General features: G+C 41.5%; 1 protein-coding gene across 9 annotated transcripts in view; it reads right to left on the bottom strand.

Moving 5' to 3' along the window:
- PALM2AKAP2 (PALM2 and AKAP2 fusion) overlaps window positions 1-21,796 on the bottom strand; it is a 271,043-nt gene that overhangs the window by 131,621 nt on the left and 117,626 nt on the right. For 3 of the 9 annotated variants that reach the window (XM_049796111.1, XM_049796113.1, XM_049796112.1), the window contains exons 6-7: window positions 18,755-18,856; window positions 13,273-13,977 (exon numbers count right to left, since the gene is read on the bottom strand). The exons of 2 other annotated variants lie outside the window; for them this stretch is intronic. In XM_049796111.1, the coding sequence (XP_049652068.1) occupies window positions 13,273-13,977; window positions 18,755-18,856 (807 nt within the window). Of the gene's footprint in view, window positions 1-13,061; window positions 13,978-18,754; window positions 18,857-21,796 lie in introns of those variants that run through there. 4 more of the 9 variants (XM_049796115.1, XM_049796116.1, XM_049796114.1 and 1 more) reach the window with 3 other exon arrangements.

Below are 21,796 nucleotides of genomic sequence, written 5' to 3'. Positions count from 1 at the left end.
GGAACCTTGACCCCCGTTTGGCTCTTGCTGCTGTAAGCAGATTTGCTATTTGAAGTTCTGGCCACAGCAGAGCCCTTTCTGAAGAGAAAATCTTGCTTGTGTGCCACTTATTTTCCTTATAAAAGACAAACCAATTGCTTCTCCAGTGCTGCCAGTGACAGGTAGTGCACTTTTTCAGACTAAGGTGGGTGTGCTTTCTTTGGTATCTGCATCAGAGCCTGTGCTCCTCCCTCTGATTTTCTCTTTCTGGGACTGGTTATTTACTGCAATCTGACACTCAGGGACCTATCTTTAAAAAATATTATTGCATCAGAGATAGTTTTTCAAAATAATTTCAATACTTTTCTTTATTTCTAGTGCTTTGTGGCAAATATCTGCCCTGACTGACTTCCCACACAGGCACTCTGAGTTCACCTGGCTAGCTCGGGGGGTAAGGTCCTGGTTCTGAAAGCAAATGTGGATGTTTTTCTAAGAGGCTTCATGGCCCTGCTTGCAGTATGGGCAGCTATTAAGCTGTGAAAATTGTCCTTTGACATCAGACTGGATTTAATCCCTTTTAGTCTATGGATTAGAGGAGGACCCTTCTTGATGCTGGATGAGAGAAAAGAGTTGCTTTCCTTTTATCTCCACTTTCAATTACAGCTTTTAAATACTCTGAACATTGTCTACAGCTTTCAGCCCTGATGTTTCTTCTGTAGGAGCTGTAATGAGCAGAGAAAATGGAGATAGGCAGGCTACAGCCTCCATGGTTGGTTCTGGCTTGGTTTATATTTGGCAAATATTTGGCATATTGTGAAGATAAATCAGTAAAGTAATCACAGTTTTTCCAGCTCTGTGAATTCTGAATCCTGACATATAAAATATCTGAAGAAAATAAAGTGTGTGATCTTTCAGTAGCTTCACCATATGTCTTAATATAATTTCCTCATTGTATTCAACAGTGCTTAAGAATAGTGTCTGTAGTCTCTTAAATACCACAGAAAAGGAGACCCAGAGCATCACAGTTCTGCAGGGTTTGTAGATGCAGCTAGAGCCAAGTATTTTCTGGATTTTATGCTCAGCCAGGAAGCCCAGTTTCTTTTCTTGTCTCTTTTAAGTGATAGTAAAGACTCTCCCCAAATTGTTTGACTCCACGAGCTGGAGATTCAAAAAGGACCCCAAATAGCACTGGATTTGCAGCACAAGTTGTAGCAGCAAAAAATGGGAATGACTTCTCATGTTAAGTTAAGGGCTATTTTCTTCCCAGGCTGGTGTAAGTAGAAACTATCTGTCTTAGTTAACTCTCCCAATTTACTAACCCCCTGACAACCTCCAGCTTCAGTAACAAAAAGTCCAGACTGCAACAGCAGCAGTGGAGAATTTACAGATGTCAGCCCTGTCCTCAATGTGCAACTTCACATGGTATTCAACAACTTCATCACTTTACCCCATCTCCCTGGTAAGTTAACCATATCTAACAATATAAAATTACATAAGCTGCTCAGCAGAAGGAAGCATTTATTCTGTCTCCCCACCATAGACCCCCCAGGGTCTACGAACCCCTATTTCTCCAGCGATATAGATGCTTCTATAACTTAGTGCAGCATGTTAAGAAGAAACATCTTACCATGTAACAAAACCTGAGCAGCACAACAATTTGTTTAAAAAATTGTCACAGTTAAGTAATGTCATTTGCTTTAAATTGTAAGATATATGTACCACACTCCAGTGAAATATAATGATCAAGACCTTCTGCTGGTACTAAACAGTATCCTTCCTTTTAAGCCATAGGATGCCTACAAACCACAATGCAATGCTGTCTAGAGGTAACCATACTAGCTAAAGAGCGGTACAGTCATTTTAGCATGAGGTTATGCTCAAGTGAATAGATAGCTTCTTTCTCAGCAGGGTAATTAGCTTAATCAACTCCCTCCTGCCCCCGAAAGCTACCATATTGCTCCCAGTGCTGGAGCAAACTCATCTATAGCCGGAGGGAATCTGTAGCCAGTGATGCATTGCATGCTATGGAAATACTCAAAAAGGAAGCTGAACTGACTTGTCATGTCTGAGAGAGTGACCCATTTTTTGCATTTGTTTCCTTTTTCCCCTCCACCTGTTCTTCTCCCTTTGTACTCTCACCTACAAGCAACGCAACGTGCTACTGCTACATCCTTTTTTCCTAAATTATGGCAAACCAATCATTCCCAGCAAATGCCTGACTGCTGTGAATGGCCAGTTTTGATTGCAATATAGTGTATTGTTTCTGGTTTGGCAGTGCCATTGCAAGCAGAACCTCTCCAAAACCTGTAACAGTGGAGAAGACATTTTGCAATGTTGTGTACCCAGAGTATGCCCCACATTCTCACAGTCTTGTGACAGACACTAAAAGCTGCATCATCACAGCCTCATGAGGCAGGCTAGTGCTAATTATCCTAAACTACAGATGATGTAAAACATATAAAAAACCTTGGACCAACAGAGGTATTTAGGTACCTACATTTCCCATCTAAACCATGGGGATAATGTCTCCACATACCTTTGTAGATCTGGAGATGAGGGAGTTTTTGTGAGGTCATGCTGAACTGTGCAGATCAGCAGCAATTGGAAATGATGTTTCCCAGGACCTGGACCAGAATCTTTATTAGTGCTCAGTGAGTCCAGACGGCTTGCTTAATTACACGGGGAGGAACTGCTGTGTATGAAAGACAGAAGCCAATTCCCTTCTTTCTGAGGCAACTGAGTACCTAGGTTTGCAGGCCAGTGTCTATGCAGCAACACAACTCCTCCCTACCCTTGATTTGGAGTGACACAATCTCTCTCTCTGCCAGCTGATTATTCCCTCTATTCTTTTTTGGGTTATATGCTAGGAAGTTCCCTCCTCCAAGTCTGATACAGCAAACTCTACTTCTAGGCAAGTATCTCCTTCCTTGTCTCATCTGAGAAGGTGATCGCTGTCAACTAGACACTTGTGACAATGAAGCAGGTAGTTTTTCTATCACAGGTAAATGTGGATGATGTTTTGCGCAGCTGTGCCACATTCTGTGGTTTTGTAAACTCCTTCAGGGACCAGCCTGTGTTTCCCCCATGAGCCATTATAGAGGATTCATATGTGACTATGCACAGTGCAATGGACATCTGAACAGACATTTTGCAGCAGATGGAGGTCTTGGGACAGCAAAAATTGTTGTTAATTTCTTGTCCCTTTTTTATTATTCATTCCTAGTTATTAGCCTTAGAGGTTTCTTCCTGTAACTTCAAAAATATCATAGTGTGAAGCAAGAAGTGTTGCTGAGTTGGTATGAGTCTTGAGGGATCAAGGGCAGGTTGCAAGGGTCCTGTGGAAAAGTAAGGGCCTGTCTGAAAATGAGCTATTCCACTTCTACCCCCTGACAAACTACTGAAATACCTCAAGCATTGAACTTTCAGAGTAAGGACCTACCTTCCTTCTGTTACGAGAAGGACACAGAACTACTAAAATAAAGAAAAAAGACCAAAAACCTGTGAGGGCTGGCCTCTCACATGCTGAATATGCCCTTACTCTGCTAAGTCATTGAGCTCCAGGGAACCACTCCAGAATAGTTTCAGGAGAGTGCCACACTATGTCACCAGGTGCTAAGCATTTTCTTTCTTCCTACATACTATCAGGGTGGAAGAAAAAAGAAAAAAAAAAAGAAATCAAAATTTCACCTTTTTCCTAGAGCTATAAAGAGGAGAAATGCATAGAAATATTTTGTTTCTGAAACTGTAGTAAGAGCAGCAGTATCAAAATTGTCTAGTTTGGTTTTGATGTTTTCTTGGATGACTCAGTTTTGTGCAGTGGAGGAATTTTTCAGCTGAAAACCTTCTCATGGCTATACAATTAAATGAGGTGGAATCAAAATAAGAGTATTTCACAGGCCATGGTATGCACCAACAAATGGAATATGTACCTGACATGTCCAAGTGTCCAAGCAATAAATTAGTCGCATATGATAATGCCCTTGCCATTTCATGGTTTTCACACAAGCAACTTCTGCTAGCTCAGGGTCATGATCCTTCCTTTTGCCATGTTAACACACCTACTGAATTAGGAAGGTCTTTGCAAAACCAAAGAAATATGAATAGTTATGATCACTTCTCTCAGCTAAATCAATTCCAATCCTTTGGTGACAGAAACATACCAGTTCTCCAGTCATTCACAATGTCTTCTAGGACAGACAAAATTGACTTTCTGTCACTCAAACACAAGTAGGAAAAAAACCCGCAACTTGAAGTCCCACCTACTGCACAACTTCCAGGACTAAATTGTAAAGCAGCAAAGCAGGGCACATGGCCATTTTCCCTTCTGTGATGCTAAAAAGTACTATATTGCAAAGGCTCAGATACATATGTGTGTGTGCATATACATTTATCTGTATGGCTACTGTGTGAAAGGAGCAGAGGGAGGGTACTTATGTGGCAATGGGCAATTTGTGGTGAGTTTCTTAAATGGCTGAGTTCAAGCTGAATTTTTAAATTTCTGAGAAGGAGGCTTATGATGCCTGGCTACATTACCCATCCCATCACGGTTCTAAGCTCAGGTAAATAGAACATCTTGAGAAAAAACTACATGAGGGTTTTTTCTTTTTTTTTTTCCTACAAGTCAGACTATGGCAAGCTTCTTCCAGTCCTGAAATACAGAGGACACTGTCTGTGATAAGCCCTGGAAGAAAACTGCACACTGTTTATTTTGGTAGTCCTTAAATTCTTTAGTGATTTTTTCTGGGGAATTATTTATGCTGTATGGAATACTTTCCTCGGTTAGGAAATAAGTTGACCCAGGACATACTGCCTTGCTGACGAAAGCCAAACCTTTATCTTCTGCAAATATGAAAAGATGCCATGTCATCCTAGAGCAACAGGGTCCACAATGTTCTTGGCAAAGTATCACATGAGAAGGAAAGGGAAAAGAGAAATGAGACAGTAACAGGTATGATGAGTTAACATGTACTGAAGCATCTAATAAAAATAACAGTCAGAGCAGCAGGGCACAGCAGTGGAGGAAAAAAAAAAGGAACAAACCAAAACTGTGGAGTTAGTGCTTTAATTCTTTTAGTGAGAGAGCCAGCTCCAGTGCGGTACATCCTTGTGATCACAGAACATCTTGAAGAGTGGTAGTTAGAGAGAAACACAGTAAAAAGACACAGAAGTAGGCGCAGTGAAAAGGCAGATTTATTTACTAGTAATACTGTACAGAGAAAAAAAAAAGAGAGAAGCCACAGTTACAGCATGGCTGTTGCTGGCAGTGTTCTTGGTTTTTTATTTTTTTTTTTTTTTTGTACTCATTTTTTTAATCTGAAGAAAAAAACATAACAGTCAAAAAAGTACACTTCAGGTTACAAAGTACAGCAGCTATCCCCAGCAATTCTAATCCAGTGTTAGCACAGCAGTTTTTCCCCAGCAAAATGGGATTTTATTTACATTAGCTCACAAAGAAAGTGGGAGACTAAAGCTTAAAAGAAATCTCAACCACAACCTACATTCACCATAAAAGCTGCATTTTACACAACATTTTCTTGAACCCCTATAAAGAATCATTCTTCATCTATGGAGTGAACATAGTCAGGAGAGGCAGGAAACCTTCAGATATGTGTTCTTTGCCTTTGTCCTGACCTGCTCTTGCTTGGCTACCTTTGCTGCACTCAGATTCAGTGGCCACTGGAAAAGCAAAAAGCTTTCAAATGGATTTCTCTCCTGTATCTGCCCCTAAGCAGTGCTTACATCCGTACTTGCAAAATAACAGGGACAAAATTTGAGCACATCGTCAGTAAAGCACCTTAATCATAGATAAGGGCCAATCTTAACATACCCTCAAGGCTATCCCTAACCAGCACAGTGCTTAACTATGTGTTACACTTCAGGCAAGTGCTTAAGATTAGTGGAGCTTAAGCGCCACATTCAGTTGGGACTTTATACGGTTGCACAAAACCATCTTTATTTTTGAGTTTGCCTCTCTCTGACCAGCACATTATCTTGGAGAGATACCAGTAGCTTCTTGGCAGCTAGTTTTACTAATAATGCCTTTGCATGCTGGATCAGTCTGTGGGGAAGTTCACATTTTCTCCTGGCTCCTTTACCCTGCCAATAGCAACCTGACAATTAGGGGGTGGCTTGCCTTCTGCTTCTGTAAGTGGCTTTGGGATGCTGATATTTTACGCAGTTGGGCATAGCTAGCTCATACGGGCTTAGGGGGCTTAGTGCATTCCCACAGGAATGGGAAGAGAGACAGCAGATTTACCTAAACAGTAAGATTTTAGTAAGATGCACTGTTTGGGCAACCCATGGGATGCCAGATGAGAAGATAGGGAGAGCGCTCCCCTAGTATCAAATCTGCCCTAGGAATCTAGGAAAATGCAGGAAGATGTCCAAACACTGAGGACAGGATACTGTCATTTCTTTTTACTTGGGACTCATGCCAACAGGCCTGAGATGAGTATTTTTAACTCCAGTCTCTCTTTTCTTCCCTCTATCTTTGCTCATAGGAGACCAGAAAAAGGGAAGCAGTCAGAGGGGGAAGAAAGGAACAGCTGAGCAATGGTGTCCAGAATGAGAGCAAGTACAGAGACAGGGGACAGGCAAAGACTGGAGCAGAGGTGTGCAGAGGGAAAAATTTTGAAGAAAAACTTACACTGCCTCTTTTACATTGTGTTTGTGTGCAGGTATGAAATTCAACCCCACCCTCTTCAGGCACTGGGAGTTTTTAGAGTTCCCAGAGGGTGTTTGTCTACTTTCAAACACAGTCAGCAAGGAGACCATGCCCTAAACCCCTCTCTGCAGAAAAGTGCACCAGTTTCACTATATAATTTAAAATTCTATCTAATTAAAGGAATGAGAAGACACAGTTAAAGCAGCATAAGCCTCGCTTGTAGCATATTGTTTAAAGAACAGACCCTAGAAGCATTTGTGCATGTGCTTAAATTTCACTTGTCTGGGTCATCCCATCAAACTAAAAAGGGCTGCTTGGGTGCTTAATTTTATGCTCATGGGCAAGTCTTTAAGTTTTAGTGACCTACTGAATAGATATGCAAAGTCTAAATTCAGGTATGAATCACTAACATACCCATGCAAGTTAAAAATGTACAAATATATCCGAACTGGTGAACTTGATTTACTTAGCCAATTCTAAAAAATTAATTAAGGTTTTTTGTTTATTTTTAATTTCTAAAGTAGATTAATTCTTAAACCAAACCCTTAAATCCTCCTTTGAGAAGAATTTGGGAAACAATTGCAGGAAAGCTTTGCAATACAATAACAGCAAAAGCCCTCAAAATAAAGGAAGCTTTTGCAAACTGGAGGAAGGGGCTCAGAATTCTTCACAAGTTTGCCCTTAAGAAAAGTGGCCTATTCTTAATCCGCTGAACAGCCTAAGTGGAACCACTACAGGAAAAAAAGCTATAGATTTTGCAAGACTCTTTGAACCCATGAGGAAAAAGGCTCGGTTTTATAATGCTTTGATTTTAAATACAAGTGGGACATTTTTAAGAACTTCATGCGCCCTTGCCACTATTTACAAGCTAAGTTATTATTATAAGTTTATATTACAAGTTGGATTTATATTCTCTTTGGACTAGATGACAATCCATTTATATTCTAAACTTAATAAATTCAACCATTTTATACAAGTTACTCTTTTACATACAAAAATTACAGTCCACATTTTTGTTGGATATTGTCATAGCCTGTGACCTCTGATTAAGCTCAGAACTGAAGTTTACTCTTGCTGCCCAGAAGGCTCATGAAACATAATCTGAGCAAATCCTAGACTTTCCAATAGACAGAGAAAACTGGTTGAAACTGAGTGAGTTTAGAAAAAATAAAAGACGCCACATCTCAGCCTGTGGGAAAATCCTCTGCTTTGTCTAAATAATTTTGTTGTACTCTTTCCAGTGGCACCATCTCTTGCATTTTGAAATCTAATGTGGATAAAGTATGACAAAGTGAAAAAACATATAGTTCTCCTATTTAGCCATACCTCTCTGCTGAAAGTAGGTAGCTATTGCCTACCATGTTGGCTTTCTAGATAACAAAGTTTGTCTAGCTATAGAAAGCGTAGGTCCACCTTTTTCTATGAATAAATTTACTTATTTAGCTGTGTTCATAGCAGGTATATTGGATTCTACTCTTCTAACTTTACTCTTTAAAAAGTGTTGTGATCCTGCTTCCTGGAGAAAATTGTGGTTAGGTCTACAAAAGATCCCAAGAAGCTGGGCATTGTCATAAACATATGAAAAATTTCAAAGGCTCAATGTCATGGGAAAGATGATATTCAGAAACTCAATCCCCATTTAGGGTTTGTATCTCATTACAAAAATATTTACTCCTTAAAAAAATACACAAATGTAAAATACTACATTTTCTATTATATCCCCACTTACTTTCCAAGTATGCCATTTGGATGTTGGACTAAATCAAAAGGTAGAACACCTTTTATTTCTCTAGCAACTCTGTATGCTATCCTTCTGCTCCGATTAATTTGTTTTATCTCTGTAATTTTAATCAGTAGTGAACTTAGGTAGAACAGCAGGGGATGAATATATAAGCTGTCAGGGAAGTCCCACTTAACATTTGCTCATGAATACCACTGCCATGGCAGCAATGCTGACTCGGGACCTAATTGGACCAGATGCTAAGCACCATTTTGTTTTGTGTTTTTCTCAGCAGAAGTAGCAATGCTCAGAGTTAGCCTCTAGGATTACACCACCCTGGGCACACTCAGCAGTGCGTAAAATCGGTACAGGTACAGAAATAACACCCAAACTACACCCTGTGTTAATTGTTCATGCCCTGATCTTGCAGACACGTACACATATTCCCCCTGTGAGTAGTCCTGTTGACTGAAATAGATCTACACACAGCAGAATTAGGCGTATGCATTTTTGTTTGCAGGGCTGAGGTCTTCTATTGCACTGGTAGAGGTACGCTTCATGGAGAAGGGCTTGTGCACACTTCTCTTGCTGGGGATTGAAAGATAATGTTGTGTTTATACAGCTTTGGAATACAGCCTGCACTTTTTGGAAAAAAATAAGGAAAAGAAAGATACAAAAAGGAGAAGGAAACCCAAGAGTGCTAAGGCAAACTGTCAAATGGCACATCATACCTACTTTGTCATTCATTTAGATAACATCACAAAGGCAGACCAGAGGAGTTCTGTAAACATATACCATACAGTACATCAGCCACAGGAAATTAAAAAAAGAAAACAACCCTGTAATTCTTTTCTTTCTGTATTGATATTCTTGTAATTGAAAGAGATTGCCTAGCCACTAATCATAATGCTGTGGTTTTTGATTTGTATTTTTCTTCTGTTAAAACAAAAAGAAAGAATGGAAGTAAAATGCAGTGGTTTGCAAAGAAACAGTCCCTGAATGCAAACGAGGGACAACATGGAAAGTGGGTTCATAGAAACTTAGAAAATACAAAATATAAAAAAGTTTCATAGGTTACTTTTTCCCAGTCTAGGAAAAGATACACTGAAAAGAGGTTTTTTTTTCTGTTTTTCTTACAAAAGTTAAGGCGAGCAGTTTGTTGTGGCAAAATGCTATCACTGAACCAGTTTCTGACTCTACTTTTTTGTATCCCCTCATGCTGGAATTGAAAATGTACATGTGGTGGAGTAAGTTAAACAGACAGGGAGTTTGCTTAAAACAATACAAAAACCCCCTGCCATAATGATCCTTACAAAAATCTCTCTCTGCTTGACCATAGAGCAGACCTCTTCCTTCACGCCTGATTGTGCATGAATTTCCACAGGCAGCTTCCTATCTGAGGGTGAGGGGAAAACCGACCCCTTCGAAGCCCAAAGCAGCCCTGGAATACTGGTTTACATTCATCAGCATAGGCTAACACATCTGAATTTCCCTGTAACTTGGCTGAAAGCTAACGTCTAGAAGGGACGAGCCGATGTCCAGGCACGGCTGCTGCCCTTGTGGAGGACTATGATTGGGGTAAGTGTGTTTCTGCCGACATAACTAAGGCCCTCTGAGTTCAGACTGATTTGCTCCCGTCTTGCATTTTTCCTGACCTCAGATGTGGAACTACCTTTGACTTGTAAAGTCAAACCCTATGCAGACAAACCTTTAGCTTTTCTGGATCTGTTGGGGCCCATTAACCATGGAGTTCATATGAACACATAAAAAACACTGGCCTTCCTAGGCACTCAATGTTAGCTACAAGTACTGAGCAGTAGGTATTTGGCAGGTTTAAGGTTTAAGGCTTGTGCTCTACTTCTAACCACTAAAGGGCCACTTCTGGACTCTTGCATGCCACCATCTCCCTGCCACGTTGTGCCTTGGACGGTACACTGGTCTCAGACACGTTCTGGTCTCAGCCTCAGCAAGCATCTCCCAAAGCTGGCTGCTGAGGGAGTCATCCCCAAAACGCTGAGTCTGTGCTGAACCAGAAGGTCAGCTGACAAGGGAGCACGTGGCTGACGAGATGTATGGACAGAGCGGGTTAGGGTAAAGACGACACCCCAAATTTCCCAAGAAGAAAGCTTCAGGAAAAATGACCATAAGGGAGAGGAGAGGCAGGGGGAAAAGTCACTGGGAAGCCAGGGTGGCCATGAGGGTGGCATCACACCCAGAGAGGGATGGGTGGTGAGCAATGAGATGACCGGCCAGGCCAGGAGGAGGTGGCTGGCAGATTTGTTTTCGAGCGTTCCTGGTGAGGTGAATAGGCCCCAGAGCGAGACAACTATTGCAAAGCATGCCCCCCTCCTGTGGCACTCATGGGGTAGGGGCCAGACAGAAAGGGCTTCACCCTTTGCATTGCAGTGCTTTGGTGTCCTAAACGTGCCTGAGGACAGCCTCGCCAGGCCACCCCAGGGCTGAAAACTCAAGGTCTTGTTTTAAGAAATGTTGAGATTTGTAAATTCTTAGCGTTGTCTGGGAAAAAAAGAAAAAAACCCACACAACCCAACCAAAAAAACCCAAAACACAGGTTGCTAATTACCAACAAACAGCCACCAGACCTGTTGTCACAATGTGGGGCTCTGCGGCCGTTCCCCTCTTCGATAAAACTTAACCACCTAAGCCTGAGTCAAGGGATGATGTACAGAGCTTCTGTGGGTGAATTTGGTCCTTCTCCCATCCAAGAGCCCCTGGGGGAGATGGAGGGAGCATGCGGAAGTCTATTAAATCTGGACACTGCAGCAGATATGGAGGCCAGCAAAATTTCTGCATGTGTAATATGGATGTGGCTTTTCCTACTCTCTGCTTGCTTTTTTTTTCCTGACTGTCACCTGGGCAATGGTGAGAAGTTACATTGATCAGCTCCATACTGATGGCCGAGTGACCTAATGCAGGAACTACCTTTTGCATGGTTTTTTTGTGTATGTTTTCAGTGTGCCTCATATTACCACTACCGTGATCAAGTGTCTTCTTTACCGGCACAGAAAGAAAAGAGTACAGAGCAAGAACTCTGTTTAATCGGATGTTCTGAACTAACAATTAATGCAGTAAAAGCACCATCCAAGAAGAACAGAAATATCATTGGAACCACCTCAAACTGAAAAGAGGCTTTTTGTTGTTTTCTTTCTTTTTTTTTTTTTTTTTTTTTTTTAACTTTAGATGTTGTTTTTCAGTTGCTGTTACTGATTTTTGAAGTCTGATAGTTTCAAAGACACTTCAAAATAATCTTCGGTACTTTTTAACACTGTCAGAAAATGTAAATCCTGATTTTTAATCTCACTTATGTAATTATAAATCCAGAATAACTCCACTACAGTGAGTGAAGCTACACATAAGCAAAACTGGTGTGAGACAAGAATCAGGCTCATAATATCTTGCCATGAAAAAGTTGGTTACTTTTTCATTGTAGTTAGAAGAATCAAAGGACCAAGAAACAAAGAAACATGTACTGATTTTGGATGCCTTTGCCTTTTTACATTTTCACCTGGAGTTGTTTTTAACAGGCCTGATTTTCAGAGGGGAGATGTAGAAAAATTTACTGGAAATCAGGCCTCTTTGAAGTGTCCCACACCAGAAAATGAAGCATCCAAAACCACCAGCAGTTTTTGAAAATGTTAGCCTTTTGGCTGTAGGATCTTCTCCCGAAACAGCTACTCCAACAAAACTCTGGTGGGCCTCCACGGGAGTTTTAGTAAGCAGGGCAGGATCAGACCTATCACCTGTCATTACATAGGTGCACTGGAGGTACACTCTATGAGAAATTACACTTCCCTAAGAACTACAAAATAAAACTCTGGCCCTGCCCCCATTTCCAGCACTGAGATTTTCGTTACTGGGTCCAGTGGGAACAGGGTCAGACTGTGAGAGAAGTTCATTTATATTCTAAGGAAATAGAAAGCAGTATCTCTCATCTACTGGAGTTCAGCAGGAAAACTTCATGTATAAACATTGGCAGAGTTACTGAAAGGCAAGTAATTAGATCAGTGACTCCATTTCAGTTGGTGTGACAGCTGCATCTTTTTCACGTCAAGTTAATTTCAACTGTAATTTGGGGAGATGAAGTACACATACAATACTGTAATCTGGAAGATTTATATAAGGCAAAATCATCATTCATACATTTTCTAGAAAGAATAATTAAGGTCCACTTTTGGTATCACCAATAAGCAGAAATGGCTGATGGGTTTTTCTGACACGGCAAACTAAACTGGAAAGTTACTATAAAACAGAACTATGCAAACTTTCTGGGAAAGACTTGTCTGAGTTTTAGCAAATTAAAACAGTAAAATGATCTAAGCCTTCCCCCAAGAAATAAAAAATAGAATCTATAAAATAATGTTTAAATGTGATTTTTCTTAAAAAAAAGAAGCAACATTTTTTTAAGGCTCTCATATCTGGCTGCTGTGAAACTCAGAATCCCACCAAATCCTAGGAATCTGATCAAGCATGCCAGATATCCAAAGAAAAATGTAAAAAGTGTTTTCATTATATATATAATATATATATAAAAATCAAATAAATATGAAAACATTTGTTCCATTTCCCATTTATCTCTCACTCTGCAATATTAAGGAGAAAAAACCCCAACAACAACAAAAAAAAGAAGCAAAAAAATCCCCCAACCCCTCCCCAAACCCCAAATAGTACGTCTGATGGGAAAATAACCATGCGTTCCTCTTCCTGAAGAACTAGAAAGCAAAGCAACCCAACTGCAAGGCAATGGAGGCACTCACTTCCAGTTCACAGTATTGCAGTTAGAAGTACAGTGAGGTCTAGGTAAGTGATGGAGCAGGAGCTGCCTGGAGCAGGGAAGGAGGAGGTGTTCACATGACAATACAGCATTGACAGCGCTTTTTCTTTTGTGTACCTGGGGCTGCTTCCAAGGGCAGGCTCTCTTCCTTCCCCTCGGGAGAGGAGGGCTCTGTCGTGTCCGACAGTGGCCTGCCAGAGACCAGCTCAGCAGCATTCCCGTCCATGGTGGAGACGTCCGTCACTGTCTTCTCCCGCAACGACTTCTCGTCATCTTCATCGATCAGGACCAGCTCTGCCTTGATGGTCTCGTCATAGCCCAGCACTTTCTTTGTCTCCTCTTCGTCATCGATGTTCTGGTAGCCCATAAATATCATTGTCACTGGCTGATCTGTGCTGGCCTCTGCGGCTTTGCCACTGCAGGGTCTGTCTTGGGGCTGAGGGTTCACAGCATGCCCTTTGCTGGGTTTGTGTACCATTTCCAGCTTTGCCTCCTTGAAGAGCATTTGCTCCTTCATATGGCTAAGGTTTCCATCGGCTACCGCATTTCTGTCTGACACAGTCATTGTTTCATACCCTCCTTTTACACTTGATTGTCCAGCTTTTTGCATAAGTTCATCTACGTCCTTTGAGCTTAATTTATGTACTCCATTTTCTACCACTGTGCCACCAGAGTGAACCTCATAGACTACCTTGGTACCATCATCATAGACTTTGAATCCTCTTTGATGGGCCTCATCTGGGCCAATAGGTGAAGCAGAGACAATCTTGGTCTCTCCTGTCTGTTTGTCTTTCTCCACATTAATTTCCATGGTGCACAAAGCTTGAATGAAAACAAGAGAGGAAGTGCATGTTACAACAAAAAAAGCCAGTGAATGGTTAATTGCCAAACAGACAAAGAAAACTACGGTGCCCCTTTTCCTACCTCCTGCTTCTAAAGGGCCAAGCATTCTACGTTAGAGGTGGGATGCAACGCTGTGGACAGAGATAGTTATTACACTACAGCTTTTTATGCAGCTGGAGGCTAGGCATACCTGTGGCAAACAGGACCTAGTCTTCCAGCACGTGCCGCATGGAGCTGCCTCTGATCAACTAGGAGAGCCAGGAGCACTTGGGTTAGGTGTAATATAGACAAAGGGTGGTGCCAGCATGCAGGTTACCCTCAACCTTTCCATTCTGAACTTGCCTCAAAATTCAGAGAGTCACTCATCTCCAGGAACTTCTATACTCTCTTTTCCTTCTCTGCCATCAAACTGCCAGTTAGCTGGTAACAAGTTTTGTTTGCTGCAAGTAACACCCAGACTGCTTTATTATCAGCGCTTGTTCTTGCTTAACTCTTCCATCCGTAGCATTCAAAACATTTTAAAGAGGTGAAGAAACATTGTTTACCCCTGTTCTACAGGTGGGAAAACAAAATCACACAGGAACGGGATAATTTCTCTTGCAGATGCATGACAGTGCAGGTCTCTCAGCTTCCACGCCAAGGCATTGACAGTGACCTCTGCTTGCAGGTTAAGAGAACGTACAAAATGGCCAAGAAATGCTCCCTCATTTATTTGAATTAGGCCCTAAGCACCATTGCCAAAGTTGAAGAAGAAAGTAATAATGAACTGATTTTCAAAGCCTCATGAAACAACAGGTAAAAGCATGCATGTGAGGGATGCTGCTTTAGAATAGCAAAGAAGCTTTTCTAGCAGTTAAGAAGGACGCAGTAACAAGATGGAAATTGTAGAGACCACACAGTAGGAATAGATAGGCAGTCTACACTGCTCTAACACCTATTTTGAGATACGATTGCGTCTCACTAGACAGCTTTTCAAAGAAAAATGTGCAAAGATCTCACAGATTTTCCAGAAGTGGTCACCTGTTTAAGCATTCCTTATACGCAGATGAAAACAGTTTGGTTCCTGGACACACATCCACAGACACTTGATTACAAATTACCACAGGCAGTGACAAGTGTTCGTGAAACTTACGGTGACCATTTCCACCAATGAACCTCAATGGTATAACCATGATTTGTCTTATCTGGGAACACCACAAACTGACGTGTAGGCTTTTTTTCCTGACTTATTTTCACGTGAGTACAGAATATCCTTGCCCCAAGAACCACTGTAGCTTGGTGTGCTTGTATTTAAAAAATCATGAATATAAAAACCTACTCTTGCTTCAATATACTCCCTCAGTCTTATTATTCACACATAGTAGTTTTTTTTTTTCTGTATCCTTAAAACAAAGTATTTAATCAGCAATAGGAAGCTTATGATGTGCATCATGACCCCCCTATATCTCTGGACAGAAAACTCATGTATTTCTGAGGGGGTGCATGCTAGGCCCCACAAGCTGGTGTCCTCTGGCCCCTGGGAGTGCAGTCTGGTAGGCAGCCTAGCCAAATGGGGGGTCTGGCCACCTACGTGCTGTGTGCATTTGCCCAGACCTCAGTCAGCACTGGCAGGGCTGGTTAGGTCAAGTGCAATGCCACACAAACACCTGCATGGAGCTGGAGGATGGAGGTGCCGGTGGGTGAAGGAGCATTGCTGCCTCTGAGAGCCTGGCATTGCTGAAGGCTGGAGTGGGCTGCAGAAGCAGGGATCTCACCTTGGCCATTGCAAGCTTGGGGAATATCCCTAAGGACTGTGTTTTACCACTGCTTTGGGAGGTTTATGGACTAGCTGTGTCCATAGCTGTCATGGCCCTGAGCACAGGATGCCCATTTTCACAACGAAGTAGTGATATCAGTTTTTTGATCTGGAGTTTTCATGCCTGGCCATCCCACAGCAGCCAGGAGGCTGCAGGGAGAAGAGTTGGGCTCTGCTCCAAGGTGTATGGCAGGAGACTGAGAGGCAGCCAGCATGGACTGAAACAGGGGAGATTTAGGCTGGAAATAAGGAAAAACACTGTCACCCCAGGGCCAGTAGCAATTAAGCCCCGAAGCAGGTTGCTCTGAGGAGCTGTGGCAGACTGCACCATGGTGCAGGTCAGAGAGCAGCTGGCATGGATCACTTGCTTGGGACCATCCCAGCCCAAGAGCTGGTGACCAAGTGCCCTTCAAGTCTCTTGCAAGTACCTCTGCCCTGAAGCCTTTAATCCAACTTATAGAGGTAATAAAACAAAAAGGTGCAGGTGCCACCACTAACACTCTGGAATTTGCTCCCTTCTAGGTGCAGTTTCTTGGGTGGGGGTGATGGGGTGATGAGAAAAGGAAGAGGAATTTTGTTTATTGGCTTGGCCCCCAGGCCTTGGGTGAGTGGGCTTGGAACATTGCTTGACCTCGCCAGAGCTGCTCAAGCAGATATTGTTCAGTAACTTCCAACATTACAGAAGTAAAAATAGAGGTTGGCTAGCCTATGGTGAAGATGCTAAAACTGACACACTGGCAGGTGTTTGAGTGGTAGCCAGCTGAACTAAAGCAAAGCTGAACAATGAGGGAATAACAGCACATCCATAAAATCATCTCTAATGGGCAGAAGTCCTGAGTGTCACATCCCTGCAGAGAGGGTGCTGCTGGCCCACCAGCTGGCCACCTGCTACCTTCTTGGTGAGAAGCAGCATGCTGAGCAGCCCTAGAAATCCTGTGCTTCTCATTTTCTTTGAAAAATAAAAATATTATCTGGGGCATGACTTTTCAGTAAAGGCTGCTGATTTTCCTGTGAAATAGTTGAGTGCCATGTTATTGCACGTATTTTGAGTTCAAAAGAGGGTGCAATCTGCCAGACTTTCTCTGTTTTGATGAACAAATTTAATTCAGTAGTGTCCATTAAAAGAAGGCTTGTATAGTGGGCCTGAATTCAGAAGCAGATACGGAAAATCTGATAGTTAAATCACCTGGACCTGGCCATATTTAAGAAGAGTTGCAAGATATATCTTTTTATCTATGGTATGGAGTACTGATAAGTAACTTCTTACTTATTAGGAAGACTGTGCAACAAGTTCTAGCACTGATTGGAAGACTCTGTCCTACTGGCTGATCTGATCTAGGAAGTTAACAGGTGTGGTCCTTGTGTATTTTATGTTTGGCTAATTTGCTTAAGCATTTGCCACTGTCAGTATTTTCCTTTCATTTCTTCTACCGTGATTCAGCAGCAGTGTTTCTAGATATTGGCATCACATGTGGTTTATGACCTGCACCAGGGATCACATTAAAGCTACTCGTGCAAGTGAATGCATAAACATACATGAGTTTCTTAGAAAGCTGTTCACTAGTGAAATGCATAGCCATGGGAGAAGTGAATAGCAGAACCTGGCTTACCTGCCTGTATGCATAATGTTCGTTCTCTGCAGGAAAACCTAGCAGCCCAGATTGTCAAAGTCAACTAAAGTTGATTTCTAAAATGTCTTTATTTAACCAGAGCTTATTTACTGCAAAATATACTCTATTAAAACAATACAAAACTATCTGACAGTAGAGTTGAAACTGAAAGCAGTACTTGAAGATGACAACCTCTATTCACAAATACAAGTTTTCTGCACAAGTTTCAACCAGTGTAACATGATGCAGTGCTTCACGACAACAAGATCCTGATGTGCAGATGAAAGGATCTGGTTTCTGCCTGTTATGTGGATTCAGAAGCTGTTCTTTAAAAAAAAAAAAAAATCTTAATAGACTGAGCTTGTTTTAAGATGGATGCTTACAGTCTACATTTGAGCACACATGCTGGTGCCTTTTCTGCACACACGATGCTCTTATCAAGGACTACATGAACAAGGCTTCTGGGTCATCTGAAGCATGAAAGAAATTATTGTTTTCTTGGTGTTGACAAAATGGCACAAAACACACAGGGAAAAGCTTGCTTTTAAGACAGATCAGGGTAAGCACTGGTGGAATGGAAGCTTTTGGAATGGCTTGCAACAGGACTTTGAACAATATGACATATCCCGTAGCTGTGTACAGTGTCTTAGCTGCAAACATTGCTTTGCTACGTTTGTTAACCTGTTCTTCAAGTAAGCCACCTTTCATTCCCACTCCTTGGGACACCTCCTAAGTAGCCACCAGCAATTTGATCTTGAGATAGGGAATACATTGTTTAGAAAAGAAGGATCTTGAAAGTAAGAAAAACATACAGCTTTTAACAATCGTGTTGTTACATTTAAGAGACATACTCAATCTGAAAAACAAGTGTTAGAAAATTCTCTGTATGACTCCAAGCACAAAACATGCCGTAATTCTCCCCACCTTTTCCCCAAGAAGAAAGAATGGCATACAAATAAGTATAAAATGACGTGAACATTTGAAGCCCATATGGGGTCTTGTGAGTGCCTGTCTGTCTCACGCATCTTAATGGGAGTTGCATGGGTACAACAGAGGAGACAAAACCTTGGCCTAGATATCATGTATTTGTATCAGCAGAGATGGAAAGAACTGAATGGTTGCATGTAAAAAAACTGGATGCGTTTCCTATGCTACTTGTAGTATTCAGCTACATTGTTTTGAGAGTACTCATTGCTGCTCAAAAAGCCTTGACTTATTTACAAAATACAAATCAAACGGCATTTCCTGGCATTTAAATGATATCGGGACAGCAGACCCATTAAGGTACTATAACAAAAAAAGTTCATGGCTACTGGACTGTTATTATAATACTTTGTTCCTTGAGACTTACCAGCTACTCTGCTTGCTCCGTCCCACCCAGGAACTGGCTCTGCTGTTCGTGAATAGAGGGTTGGGAGTTCAGGGATCTGGGAGTAAATGTAATTTACTGCATCTGGTGTCAGAGAACAGGAAACAGTTAGATTTGTGCTACGAGCCCCAGTGGCTTCATTGCTTAGACAGCAGAGTGTTGTCAGCCCTGACAATAGTCACTGGAGCTTTGTACTAGATAATTGGATCAAAGCAAACAAAATGCAAAGTCACTGTCGTGTGATTGGTGTTCAATAGACTAGCTGAGGCAGGATGGAATAGGTCCAGATGACTCAAACCTTATGTCAGTTGAACACATAAAATTATTTGTCAGGAGGTTCTGGATTTATCAAGTCTATGACCTTTAAAATGGCGGGGAGTGAGGGGGAAGGTAAGGAACAAACCTAACGTGATACCCAGAATACCTGACTTTTCAAATAGAGATATAAAGCCTAAAAATGCTAGTGTTCACAGAATGGGATGAAAGGCCAGCTCTTTTGCACTGGTTGTTTCCAATATTATTGAACCAGCATTTGGCTTTTTGTTCTTAAAGCTGAAATTTAGCTAATAATGAAATCACATATAGATACTGATAGAGTGCCCATTGTGACCTTCGGTAGGTATTAAGCGCCTGCCAGTTCTGTAGTGCAGAACAAACATTAACATTCATTAACAGACCCTGAACTAGTAGAAAGCTATCTTAAAGGACTGACTTGTTTTACATTTGAGCTTATGGTTGTTTAGCATAAGCTAAATATGTTCTTTAAAAGTGACATTAAAGAAATTTACAAATATTTACTGGGAGATGTTTTGTGGCTGAGTTAAATATAACTAGACAGTGTGTATCGTTCAACTAGGATTCAGTGGCTGAGCTAAAAGCAGAGCTCAGAGGAGAGATGTGCAAATAACCAACTTACAGTTCAGGCATGAAACAAAAACAAAAAAAGAAAAAAAATAATCACTTTCTTTCCTATCAGCTGGAAATGTTTTCAGTTTTGTATGGAAATGGTTAGATTTCTCTTCAAACATAAGATCCTATCTGATGTGAAACAGAGCATTCCTTTTCCTCCAAGAGTAATTTGCTGGTACAATGCATGTAATTTAAGTTGTCAAGCCCTCAGTATGGCCCGGTCCATGTGTCAAGGTAGGAGGCAGAAGGCAATCTGCCTTCCTTGGTGCCTCTTGTTGTTATAAGCAGGTGAGATAGGGACACCAGTGCAGGCCATAAAAGTGAACTGGTGAAAGGAGGGAGAAAATGAAATGTCCTGTTGTAGGCTGCTTCACTGCATCTGGTGAACAGAGATACTTTCATTACATTCCCTAAGGGCTAGCACAGTTCTCAGGAAAAAAACCCCTAGACCTGGTGACATCCTCAGCAAAGACATGATGTGCCACCTCTAATTGCAAAGTGTGGTCCTTTGGCAGGAAAATTGGCCCTGGTATTAGTGAAATGGTTTTACTGCCTTAAGATCCTGCGATGGCCACCAGTGCTGCTGGGTGCAGGAAGGTAGTAATCACAGTCCCCAAGAAGACACTCTGACCCTCCATGGAGCACTGTAGGTGACTCAGGTAAGGAGGTCTCCTTTGCCCCTTCCTGCATCAGAGTAGGATGGCACAGGGGCACAGTGCAAATTCATTCCAGAAAGCCATGAAGTTAGTATATAAGTTCAGTTTGTAACAGATGAATCTGAAGAAAAACTTAGCCAGGGAAATATTGTTGTATTTCATACTTCAGTGGACAAATGGCAGTCTTGGCAAACGGGCTTTTATGTTTCCAATGCATACTGTTTCCTCAAAGTTTTTTATTTTTAGCAGTAGAGCCCAGAAGAAATAATTGTTTAGGACACAGCTGACTGAGCAATGCCCAGCAACAGCTGTTTTCTTTTGCAGGGTTTCTTGCCTCTGATGAGAAATTGGTACAATGCTTGGTGTTGTTATTCTGGGAAATATCACCAGCAAATGAGCAGGCCATTATTGAAAACCGAAGTAATTTCTCAGAAGAAAGAAGTGGGCACTGTGTTTCTCGGCCAGAATAAGAAGGCACTTTGTGTTCTAGAAATGGCAGAAATTTAGTAATTATTCACTCCATAGAGTGTAATGCTGGAATAGTAGTTTCAGTACACACTCATCCAGTGACTTGAGTGACAGACCTATCTGTCCACACATGGGTGTAATCAATGCAGACTTGTGCTGCTTAACTAACCATCCTTACTTCTTTAGCTGTCCATGAGAATAAATAGGAACAGTTAGAGTACAATTCTCATCCAAGGGCACTGCAGGAGGCAAAATCCTTTGCAAGCATTTGTTTTTCCCCAGAGCCTGTACAAGGAACTGAGATGACCATCCTGGCAGCTAGCATCACTGATATCTAGCAGTTAGTTAGCAAGATCAGTTGTACAGCTTGATGGTGAAGCTCTCACTTTGATGTTGTACATGTCAGTGGACCTTAGTAAGTTGGGGTTTTTTTGCCTCCTGCGTTAGAAGACAATACCTAGGTATTGTTAGCTAAGTGTTAGGTGTTGTTAATATTGACTCAGCTTAGAAACTTCTCTGGATGTTACTTTGAATAAAATATTAAAAAATTAGCTTCAAGGCTCCTGACAATCTCTCATTGTCCAGAGAAGGTAACACCAGGGTGAGGGTGGTGGGATTCTCGTTTACTTTCTTCAGAAGCAAGTGGTGGTGCCATGTGTCAGAAATCAGGTATTTGACTAGAAGTTGGGGCTTAGTTGATTCTGCCAGTTCCTGTCTCTTCCACCCCCATAATGAAATGAACATGCTTATTTCCCTTTATCTCACTGACAACAAGGTCTGTTTCATTTGGCACCTTTAAAAAGGTTATAAGAGATCAATTTTACAAGCAGCGGATAAGACACAAATTAGAATTTCATTCACATGAGAACTGAGACAGAATATAAGTTTGAACTGACTGCATTCAATATCTTCATTTCAACCTTTGCTGAGTTATTAATATCTAAGGATGCCACAAAACATGTCCTATGGCTTTTTGTACTGCTTGCATGAA

This window comes from Accipiter gentilis, chromosome Z (genome assembly GCF_929443795.1).
Source record: "Accipiter gentilis chromosome Z, bAccGen1.1, whole genome shotgun sequence".
NCBI lineage: Eukaryota > Metazoa > Chordata > Aves > Accipitriformes > Accipitridae > Astur > Astur gentilis.
The sequence above is the reverse complement of the archived record's forward strand: the minus strand, read 5'-3'. Positions and strand labels throughout refer to the sequence as shown.